The sequence below is a fragment of the Mus caroli genome, unplaced genomic scaffold (assembly GCF_978045245.1).
Source record: "Mus caroli unplaced genomic scaffold, Mus_caroli_1 scaffold_14, whole genome shotgun sequence".
Classification (NCBI taxonomy): domain Eukaryota; kingdom Metazoa; phylum Chordata; class Mammalia; order Rodentia; family Muridae; genus Mus; species Mus caroli.
In genome coordinates, this window is record NW_028227269.1 from 73,488,058 (window position 1) to 73,500,735 (window position 12,678).

The window sequence follows — 12,678 nt, forward strand, 5'->3', positions numbered from 1 at the left end:
GTAACCCAAATGATCCCTCTCTGAGGACTAGCTTTCATAGTATCAGAAGGTGCTATGAGAGCTTCCAAAGGAGGAAGGCACCACCAGTTACAATGCCTGTGAACCACATTAACAATCATCCTGGAACAGTGACCCTAAGTGTACATTAGTGGCATGGATACCTAGCCAACAGCTCTCTAATTGGACTCAAGACACACTCAACAAGGGTAAAGCCATGTCTGGTACTGAAAACCTAGTTAATGCTTAGTGCTAGTGAAGTCGCAGTTATTGGAGGAGAATCTGCAAGCACTAATTTACTAAGTCAGCATAATGCAACCAACATTACATTTTTCAGTGTCTAAATAACCTTAATCATGCCTCTGGCTCACTTAGTTGCCAATGTATTTTAAACTTACTGATTTATAAAAATATTTTACAAATTATAAAAACTGATTTTGCACTTTTGCTGTGATGCTTAATTTCTACTCAAAATGTTTCAATTTTTCTTTAACTTATTTTTATTAATGTATGTGTGTCTCTGTTTCTCTCTCTCTCTCTCTCTCTCTCTCTCTCTCTCTCTCTCTCTCTCTCGTGTGTGTGTGTGTGTGTGTGTGTTAGTGGGGGGCTCCATAGAGACAAGAAAAATGTATCAAATCCCTGTAGAGCCATGGTTCTCAACCTTTGGGTCCTGACTCTTTTGAGGGCCAAGATCAAACACCCTTCTCACAAGAGTCACCTAAGAACACTGGAAAACACAGATATTTATATTACAATTCATAACAATAGCAAAATTCCAGCTATGAAGTATCAATTAAACTAATTTATGGCTTGGGGCCACCAGAACATGAGGAACTGGATTAAAGGCTTGCACCATTAGGAAGGTTGAGAACCACTGCCCTACAGCTATAGTTACAGAGAGTTGTGACTCACTATTATAGAGCTGGGAACTAAAATGGGGTTCTCTGCAAGAGCTGTAACTGCCCTTAAACTCTGAGACATTTTTCCAGTTGCTTTTTGTCAACATCTTTATGTTAAATGGTGTGTGTTTTATTTTACCTGTACTTTAATGTTATATGTTATATTTACTATTTACTAGCTAACAAGATGACCAGCAGGCCTGTGAGTCTTCTGTTCTCTTATTAGATTCTTGATTATGTCACAGAAGTGGATATAGATTTTTGTTTTCTTCTTGTTTGGTAGCAGATGGCATGAAGCACTTTTAAACATGGTCTCACTGCAGATGTAATTACTAGGAATCCTCACATAGCCTCTCCATGCCCAGAATTGGCTTGTGTCTTGTTCTCATCATGTACATTATCACCGGAGCTAACATGCATCTGATCTGAGTGGGGAGTTCCCTAGTAGGTTGAAAGGGATCATTACTCATGGCATGTTCCACACATGCACACACAGCAAAGCTTTTATATTTGTCACATCAACTCAAATCTGCTTTCCTAGGTTTTCAAGAGCAACTCGAAGTGTGATTCGGAACCTTTACCCAACCTCCTTCTGATTTACCTCTCTGCTCCTCTCCCTTCCCCTTCTCTGATAACTGCCATTCTACATGTAAATTGTCTTTTTGAGTTCTCTGAATAGGAGATGACATGAGTTCTTCTCATTCTAGGTTCTTCTAGGTCTAATTTCATTTAACATAATGTTCTCTGGCCCCACCCATTTTGTTTCACATAACAGGATTTCCTTGTTTTTCTTTAAATGTTTACTTACCTTGACTATTGTGAATAGTGCAACAGTAAGCATGGGAGTGCAGACATTTCCCTTGTTCATAGTTACCCAGAAGTGGGACAGATAGGTCCTGTGGCAGATCTGGTTTTAGTTTTTTGAAGGAATATCCTGTGCTCAATAGCCATTGTACTAATTCCCATTGCAACAGTATATAAATGCTTCCTTTCTTCAACATCCTTAACAGTGTTTGTGATTTGGCCTTTTTGTCTCTGTGGCAAAGGTTCTGTGCATGTTTCCCCACTAGCCACATATCAATGAATATTAATCACGTTGCAAAGAAATATACTTTCATTGATTTTTCTTCTGTAGTCATTTAACTAGGTGACTTACACACACACACACACACACACATACACATATGCACACACATGACAAAAAACACATACCACCTAGAAATGGCAAGGAAAGTCTCTTGCAATTTGACTGTCAGATGTCAGAAGTAGGTGCTCTACAAAAAACAGTCTTCACTGATGCTTATCAAGTGGAATAACTCAGGATTGGCTTTTACTTACTGTGTGCCAGCTCTAGTTGATATCCCTTTCATTTTATGTTAATCAAATGGTATAGAGAAATATACCCATATTTTTATAAGTATATAAAAATATATTTTGTATGTAGACTGTGAGGAGACTTTATTTGCTCTTAATGGGCAACTTTGGGTTCTTCTTTGTCCAAGGATAAGATAGATGGTGGTGGGGAGGAAGCAGCTCCCACTCAAAAACAAGAAATGAGACATGGGAATAGCTGCAAGAGGTAGGTCTCTATTACTTGTATTAAAAACCAAGGAAAGATTAAAAATTGCTTATGCATGTGATAGAAGCAAAGAAGAAAATATGATAGAAGATAATACAAAAATTTCACTTATAACAGGGAAGTTTCATTCTGGGTTTTTTTTTTCCATTTTAAAAATAATGCTTTTTGGTTGTGAACCTAGCCTTTAACAGCTGAGCCATCTCTTCAGCCCAAATGAAGGAGCTAGAGAAATTACCCAAGGAGCTAAAGGGGTCTGCAACCCTATAGGAGAAACAACAATATGAACTAACCAGTACCCCACAGTGCTTGTATCTCTAGCTGCATATGTATCAGAGGATGGCCTATTAGGCCATTAATAGGAAGAGAGGCCCTTGGTCTTGTGAACATCATATGCCCCAGTACAGGAGAATGCCAGGGCCAGGAAGCAGGAGTGGGTGGGTTGTGGAGCAGGGTGGGGAGAGGATATAGGGGACTTCAGGATAGCATTTGAAATGTAAATAAAGAAAATATCTAATAAAAAACAAGAAGTAACGATTACTTTTCCTTAATATCTCTTTAATATTAATGGACTAAATTCCCCAGTAAAAAGACATAGACTACCAGACTGGCTACATAAACAGGAAAAAAAATTGGTTATTTTATTTATTTACATTTCAAATGTTGTCCCCTTTCCTGGTCTCCCCTCTGTGAACCCTGCATCCCATTCCCCCCTCCACTTTGCCTCTAAGAGGGTACTCTCTCATCTACCCACTCCTGCCTCATCCCTCTAGCATCCCTTACACTGGGGCATCAAGCCTCTGCAGGACCAAGGGCTTCCCCTCCCATTGATACCAAATAAGGCAATCTTGTTAAAATGTGTGTGTATGAGTGTGTGAATGTGTGTGTATGTGTGTATATGCAGATACCCACAGAGGCCAGAAGAGGGTTGTGATCTCTTGGAGCAAGAGTTACAGGCAGCTGTAAGCTGCCAGACATAGATACTAGGAACATAATTCCAGATGGTAGCAAGAGCAGAAAGCTCTCTCAACTGCTGAGCCACGTCCCCAGCCCCTGATATTTTTAACTGGACAGCAAGTCAAAGGGAAAACTGACAACAGTTCTTTTAGGAGAGTGCTTGCTCAGAGAGTTTAGCAGAAAATACTAAGTGTTAATCAGAGTATCACAGGGGAATGGAACAATGAGCTGTATTCAGAAACTAAATTTTCTCGATTGAATATCATGACTGGTACTAATTGATTGTTAATGATTGGATACTCCGCACCTTCTGAGCACTCAATAAATGTGATTGATTGAAATGTCACTTGCAAAAATTATAGTAACATTTTTAAAGCAATTGCACAGGGGAATTGTGAATGGGAAATGTACATACATCTAAATATCCTGCTTAAACATAACTAATAATAATAACAATAATAATAATTAAAAAAAACTACGATACCTTCTCTGTGTCGATGCCTTTTGACATTGACCATGTTGAGACAATATAATCCATCACTCGTTCACTAAGGCCTTTTGGGACCTGATATAACTTCAGGAAATCTCGAACATTATTCAGCATCTCATGGTAACGGTTGGTGTTGGCATACATTTGCTGGAAAATTGTGGTAACATTTCCAAAAATAGTTGCATAAAGAAGAGCTGAAAAAAATAGAAATAAAATAGATATCTCAAGTGAAAAAAATTACATTGACTAAATCAGTAAATAATGTTACAGAAATATCTTGGTTAACTTCAGGAGGTTAACATAAATGAAGGAAGTCCTGACTACACTGCTTGGTACCTGGTATGCTCTCTAGAAAGATTACCACAGAACAAGAGTCGTGCACTCAGTGGGCATTGCCATGCCAAACAACATGGAGAGCCATGAAAGCGACATGAATATTTCATAAAGAATCAAGTGGCACAAGGTTATAAATTTGTTAAAATCTCTAGCCCCGTTCTATTCGCTTATTATTATTATTACTGTGTGTGCTTTAGCATGTGTGTGTGTGTGTGTGTGTGTGTGTGTGTGTGTGTGTGTGTTTGAGTATGTGTGCCCGTTCGAGCGTGCATGTGCATGTACATGTACACACAACCATGTGTATAAAGGTCAGAGGACAACTTTGTGGCATTAGTTCTCTCCTCTCACCTTTCCATTGGCTCTGGGATAGAACTCAGGTCATCAGGCTTATGTGGCAGGTGCCTTACCCACTATGCCATTCCACGAGCCTGCAGCATTTCTGGCCTTTTGTTCCCCCAGCTACACCCTCCCAAGGGAAGCCTAATCAAGTCTCATTTAGAAGTGCACACTTCTCTTCCAGCTGACTCCCTCAGCTTTTAGAGTACTTCTTTGGTTGTAAATATTTTTTGACAGAACATCAGAAATACACGGATGGGGACAAACTAAAGTTTCACTTTTGGAACTTTGTGTAGATAAGCAGGGATGAAACTAAAAGCTGAAATAAAACTGTCAGAGTGATGAAGTCATTACGCTCCTGTCAGTACAGAAAGACGTAGACATGTTTTGAGCCCATCATTTTGCAATGGTTGTGATTTGTCTACAGGGACCTATGAATGGAAATGAGTGCTGCCTAGGTATGAACCTAGACTATACCGGCTCTCCTCTCTCTTGACCCAGTAAGTCTGTTATCAAGGACCTACTGTGGGAAAACTTTGTAAAAGTCACTGGGTTCAAACCCCAACGGAACATGCATCCACAGTTCTATCCTGCATAACCTCCTCCCCATCACTTTCTTATGAGCAGGAAACACTGTTGAAATCAGGTGGCTCTGTACTCTGGTTTTCAATAAACACAATGTAGCAAGTGCAGGAATTCTAGAAGCTTCTCACCAACAGGTGTGATCAGCAGAGATGATTTCTATCTATCATCTTCCAAACACTTGAAGGGAAAAAAAAAAGATCACTTCTTGAGTGAAAACATGAGCTATGTGCCTTTGAAGTTTCACAGCCAAATTCTGTCAGAAATAAATAATGTAAAATCTAGCTAGCAAAGCAACTTGGAATCCTGTCTATCTATATTTTTAGTATAGTTTATTTTTATATATTATATATATGTATATATATAAGTATATATATATTAGTATATATATTTAGTGGGGGGTAGAGGGTCATTGTTTCTCTGAAATCAGATGTTCTCCTCTGAGTGTAACATGTAATTCCACAACATAGGATGTTGTTTTGTATAGTTTTTATTTTTTGTTGTTGTTGTTATTAGGGATTTGAGAAGGATGACTTTTTTAAATATGTGGTTTTTAAATAAAAATGAGTAGAAATATTTCTAAATTGGGTCTTTAAAAGTTAGAATAATACTATTTAAAAGCAACACCCCACCCCAAATAAAGGTAATCATAGATATGATATCCCCTGTCCATCACTGTTGTGCTTAAATACAGAAACAGCAACAAGATGAACAAATTAATAGAGAATAATCATTTATAATATGCAAATATGTTTTCAGAAAAGAAACAGGCAGAGTGAATTTTTTCAAAGAAATAATGAATAACTACACAGTAATGAGACTGTGCACTAATTATGTTCTGTAATAATTCCCAGGTTTTAAAACTTGTCAGTAGTCATAGAATTATCTATCCTTTATGTGTAATTAGCCATCAGATCTTAAATTTCTATACCAAAGCTAATGCCCACTTCTGGATCTGTCCTGCTGTCAGACAAAGACCTGAGGCCCCAGTAAAACATATCTATATTCTGGACATTACCTCTGTGTAGTTTAAGGGATTACAAGGCGAGAATACACCACCCACAGAGTGCAGTTGCATGGACTGTGACTCTAGGTTGCATTGAGATGAGTCCCAGAAAAGTTTGGAGTTTGGATACAATAGTATTGTAGCATGGAAGGCTCATGGGAGCTTATGAACAGTCCCCTCAGCGTGGAGTCCAGAGAGAGACAGAATAATCCTGTGGCTTCTGACTACACAACGATAACTTTGGATGAGGTATCTGGGTTCACCCCAACCCTTGAGAGACAGGAGTACTCCAGTGTAGACTTGTGGCTAACCTGAACCTAATTTCTCATCCACAGCTGAAATAACTGCAGCCACAAAGAAGATGCTAAACTTCTGAGACAGACAAAAACAAAACCATATCTTCAACTAATGAAAAAGGACAAAATCAAGTGCCAATAACTGACTATGTAGTAATCAGTTTATACACAGCCATGGATATTTTTTTAAAGCCTGTAAGGAAATTGCACAAACTTCAAGGAAACATAGAAAAACAACTCAATATTTTATCAGAGAAGACTAAGAGGACTGTAGTAACTTATACATTAACATAAGGTACACAGAATATGAAATGGATAATAGAATAAACAATTAGCAAACTCACAACAGACTATCAAAGGAGAAGAAAGAAGAAAGAATGAAAATCAGAAAAAGTTCACAGTGGCTTTGAGACAGCATTAGAAGAGCAGCCACTTATGGTGTGGTATTCAAGAGAGTCTGTAGATTGTTAAAGAGAGAAAAGCACACTCAAAACAACAGTAACAGAAAACTGCCCAGTTCCAAAAGGAAAAGAAAGTAAAATACTGGTACATGAAGGTCAATGTCACCATACTTGGGTTCCAGGGTCACCATGCTTGATTCAATTCAATGAAATCTGTCCCCAAATCAACCCTCCGAGTTTCAGTGCAGAGAGAAATTTCTTGAGAATGCAAGAGAACAACACACACACAGATACACATAATGCACATAGACATATATGCACACATATGTGCACACAAATTCACAAATATGTGCACATACATGTTGCAATTATCTACTTTCAGTGGAAACACCATGGGCTAGAAAGAAGTAGTATGATGAGATTGTCACACATGCCAGACAATGTTTCTCAACCTGTGGGTAGCAACCGCCACAGGGGTCACATATCATACATATATCCTGCATCTCAGATATTTACATTGCAATTCATAACAGCAACAAAATTACACTTATGAAGTTGCAACAAAATAATTGTATGGTTGGGGGTTACCACAACATGAGAAAGCATATTACAGGGTCACAGTATTTGGAAGGTTACAAACCACTGTGCTAGGAGAAAATAAGCTATCAATAAAGGATATGATACCTAGCAAGGCTGGGGTTCAGATATAAAGATATCCTCAGACAAACAGAAGCTGAAAAAAATCACTACCTGACATGTCCAAAGATAAAAAGGAAAAGAAAACTAAATTCTTCAAATAGAAAAGCTGCTGACCAGCAAGAAAATACTGGACATTTAAAACTCATTAGTAAAAGGAGCTACACAAACTAAAAACACCCTAACACATAAACACAGTACATAAACCAGTTACATCTGGCATACACACAAAAAGCAGAGCAATCAAAATTAATAACTACATTACTACTTGAAGTAGGCAATATAGAAAGATGTACAACAGGACATCAAAACTCACTATGAGAAATGGGTAAATATAAACATAGTGTTTTTTTTTCTCTCCTCTCCCTCTTCTTTATCCTCTGATCAGTGTTTACACCACTCTCATTTCAAAAAGCCTTACTTTAATCAAATAGGTTCTTGCTTTTTTAAGTCCCACTGTAGCCAAAGCAAAAACCAATGACAGACTAATAATAATAAGTGAGGAATCAAAACCTCCTCTTAGGGGAAAAAAAATCACTCAAGCATGATGAAGAAGACTATACAAGGAGAAAGATATTAGAAAAACGAAGAACCAGCCACAAAATGACAGAAGCAAGATATTGCTTCATAATTATGTGAAATGTAAATAACTTAAATTCCCCACAAAATATATGCGAAGAGACTGAGCAAATAATAAGCAATACCCAACTATGTGCTCCTTGCCACAAATGACCACGTGCTTCATCTTTTCTACCCGCTAAGCATCTATCTTCCCTTTGCTTCATCAGTATCCTCCTCTCCTCTGCTTAAAACTCCATTCCTCTCAGCGGTTTTCCCCTGATCACATTGGCTGAACATTCTCTTGCACCAGTATTCTCAAGATCCCTGACTGAAGCATCATTATCTCTCCTCTAATTTATACTTATGTGTTTATTTATTAATTATTCATCTTCCACACTGGGGAGGCAAAGTCTACAAAATGAGCAGAGGCCTTTTCCTTTACCCACATTTCTATATTTCCCCCCAAAGAACATACAGTTCCCCAGATATAGCAGCTGCTTAATATTTTTCTAGTAAATTCTATTCTACAAATAAAAAAACAAACAAACAAGAGACAGTTTGCCAAAAAGAAAAGTTCTATTTGGCTGAGTCACATTGGCATAATAAATAAATTGGAAAGCCCCATTGCTACTTAGCAACCATAAATGCTCAGCATGGAGATGGATCCATCTCCAGCTGTGTGGAGATATATCACACTGTTTTTCTCTCTCTGAGCAGAGGTAGTCAATCCCATACTAATAATGACAACATGATATGTGACAATTTCAGTAGTATGTTTTTAATATAAGTTTTGTGGTCTTTTAGACAAAACACAACTGCTAATTTTGGAATCTTTGGTTTTAATAATCTTGGCCTACGTGTTAGTAAATGTCTTACATAAAGTCTTACTTTTTGCTTTAGCCATTACAAAACGATTGCTGTAGAGAAAATTATAAATGATTAAAGACAGTGATAAATACTTGGATACCCTGTCATCCAGAGGCAGAGTCCCTTTCTCCTTAAATCTCGTCATATCCCAATGGTATGGGCTGACTGTGGCTTCACAATAATATCTAGGTTCAAGCCTTGAAAAATTAGGTAATTCTAGCTTTTCATTATTTAAACATCTCTGAAAATTTAGTTGCCATTTCATGAGGAAGCTAGTCTCCTAGATACATCTTCATAGAGAGGAATAAAGAACCCTAGCCAACAGTCTTGACCTTAGACCAAATAATTTTAAATATCCATATGAACATGCATTTATGATAACATTTAAGATTACATCTAATCATCCATTTTCAGTGTATTCAAGATATGAAAGATGAGACCACTGAACTGTGATTGTGTGTACAGCACACAGTATAACTGCATCAGCTTAGCAGCTATTCAGGTGAGCCAATTAAAGGGTGGCTCTCAGGCCCAATCAAATCATTCCAGTCAATACTAAATGAAATGGAAATAATTCATGTCCCCTGGACCTCCATAAGTCACAGATTCATGACATAATAAATTGTAGTTCTTTTTTAAAAGCCACTAAGTCTGATTAGATATGCAACTATAATAATTTAAACCACAATAAAGCAGAGTAGCTCTCAGTTGGCGAGAACCTGGGACAGGCAGGTAGAAAGCCTCTTATCCTACATGTCATTGTGCCAGAGTGATTTTGTAAACAAAGCTTTTCAACATTAAATATGGTTTTATGCTTTAAACATTGAAAGGACCATTCTTCTTATAAAGTCATAAGTGAGTGCTTAATGTTTTCCAAAAAAATAGATTTAGATTGGGTAGATCTCAGAGGAGTTAATGAAGAAATTGGGAGGGAATATGATCAAAATAACATGTATGAGATTCTCAAAGGATTCATGCAAATATTTTGAAAAAATTGAATGATGCCAGTATAAGTAATGTTAAATATCAGTATTCAATTAAGAACTGTTCGATTTACTGTAATTTAATGGAGTACATATTGTATACTAGCCAGTACACTGGGACTAAAGTTTAAAGAGACATTATGTTTTTAGGGCTAAAACATTTGGCACTGAACAACCAATTGGGGTACCTTTCCCTGGGGAAGAAGACCTCTTCACTCCCAAATCTGATGGATTGTCTTTAGTTCTTTGTGTATGATTAGATCCCCATGGGCTGTTCCCTGTCTAGTTTGGAATGTTCAATGATATCAACCTTGTTCCGTTGACATTTGGGCAGTCCTGCTGGTGAGACTATGGATGTAGCTTCTGACTTCACTATGGCACACAATATCACGGCAAAATCGCTTATCCTCCAGCTCTTGCTATCTTTCCATGCCCCCTTCCACATTGTTCCCTAAGCCGTAGATGCAGGAATGTTTTATAGATGCATCATTTCCATTGGACATACATATACATATGTGCATGCAATAACAATTAATGAAAAAAACAGGCCATGCATTTGAAGTGGAGTGGGGAGGCTCTATGGGAGAGCTTGAAGAGGGAAGGAGAAAATGTTATAATTATGTCATATTCTCAAAAACCCATGTATTTGAAATATGCCAAAAAAGTGATTATCATCTTCAAAGAGTATGCACAACTTCCTGTAGTTAAATACTATTCTTAATTATCCCAAACCACATTTTTGAAAATGTGAAATTTGAAAGATTACATTTTTAAAATAATAATATAATAATAAGTATACAAATAAACTTACAACCATTCAAAGCACATGATCAGTAGTTTATTTTTCAGAACTGAATAATTTGTAGAGGAAAGAAAAATCTATATTCGAGCAATTAACTGCAGAGGCCTCCACTAGTGAGTTGCTAATGGCAGCAGATAAAGTCATGATGTCAGGGAAGGTTCGGAACAAAATACATTCTGCATTCATTCCATTTTGTTTGTTCTTGGGTCAAGCAGCACTCACTAAGTTCTTAATAACAATCTTTGCTTTGTGGACTCCTTTGTGCTTATTCACAACAAACATCAACCCTGATTTTTTTCTAATTACCTTCCATTTATGAGTCTTAGATGTGACCATTGACCTTAGACCGAGTTACCTAAAATACTGACATGGAAAGGCAATTCTGGGGATCATGGCTTAACCATTATTTGCTTCCTATTAAACTCCCCGAAGCCCACCTTTATTGATGATATTTCAGAGGTTAAAGAATGAGACTCATCAATGTGTGTGGTTTTTTTGTGTGGTCCATTAGAGCAACTGTAGTGGCTGCACTTTGATAAAACATAAAGGTTCTTCTTCAGAAGTCTCTGGTGCCAGAATGTCTCTCCTCCCACCTCACCTCTAAAGGTCCCTGTTTTCCTTGGATCATCTTTTCAATGAACCATTAACATAGGGCCTCTCCAGACCTTCACATATGAGCCAGACATTGTCTTTCTCTAGTCTTCATTTAATCTATGCTCCATGCTAGCCAGAATCTGCACTGTACCTCTGTGTCTTAGAAATGACTCTCATTAAATACTTTGTGTTGTGTGCCACCTATCAAAAAGTATTTAAAACCTTCAGAGATACTGGAATTTTGAGAAAGGAATTCAATAAGGTAATATAAGCTGATAAAAACTATTTGAATGAAAGGTCCACTTGTAAGAGAAACTGGGATAGAAGAGAGGTCATTCTATTGCATATCAAATTTTAGCATAAGGTTGGAGAGATTTCACTAGCCTAGAGCTGATCTTGTGTTTAACATGACAACCAACTTCACCAAAATCGTCCTAGTAACTGACATTGGTCTCTATATCACTAAGATGCTTCTAAAGTTAAGAAGAAAGTCATAAACCTGCTGCACTTATCCTTTACCAATGTTATATAAGAGATAGAAGGAAGAGTGAGTCAGAAAGAAGTAGAAAAAAAAAGATTTTAATTAAAAACAAGAATTCTTAAAAAAAAATCAAAGAAAGTAAAATGAAGTACCAAAATTGCTTTTCTCGCCTGTGTTTTCTTTTTCTTTTATGCCAAGTAAACCCATTTTCTTTATTCTTTCTAATCCACCACAATTATGTGTAGACTTTAAAAGAAATAGTATACCACATTTGCTTATACAGTTATAGATTTTATAATGTTGATTTAAAAAGCTAGCTGAATAATATATTGGTTTCATCAGTTCAGATCATTTCTAAGGGGTTACATATGCAAATAATCCCTAGATGTATCAATTGTCAGGCAGCCAAAAGAACTGGGAATTAAAAACTGCAGGTTATTACACTAGTGTGGGTTTTTTTTTAATCAACAAAGTGTTTGCTTTGTAAGCACATAGACCTGAATTCCCCTGAATGACCTGGATGCAGCACATATTCCCAAGAGTTAACAGAAAAATTCTGGGTATGGTGCCATGAGATTATAACCCCATCACTGGGTCAAGGGAGTATATAGGCACATATAGGAGTATATACAGGAGTATACTTGAAGCTCATTGAGCAGTCCATTCTAATAGGTAAGCTCTAGCCCAGTGAGATTCCCTATCTCCAAAGAGGTACATGGAGTTCCTGAGAACTATGCTGGTGGCTGTCTTCTGGATTCCACAATTATGGACACAGATGTATGCTCACCTGCACACATACACACATGTACCTGCACAAA

The 12,678-nt window shown here is 37.3% G+C and overlaps 1 protein-coding gene across 1 annotated transcript in view; it reads right to left on the minus strand.

The window, feature by feature from the left end:
- Nucleotides 1-12,678, minus strand: part of Kcnh5 (potassium voltage-gated channel subfamily H member 5) — a 286,479-nt gene that overhangs the window by 106,093 nt on the left and 167,708 nt on the right. The window contains exon 8 of the mRNA XM_021179089.3: nt 3,914-4,113. Coding sequence (XP_021034748.1) covers nt 3,914-4,113 — 200 coding nt within the window. The remainder of the gene's footprint in view (nt 1-3,913; nt 4,114-12,678) is intronic.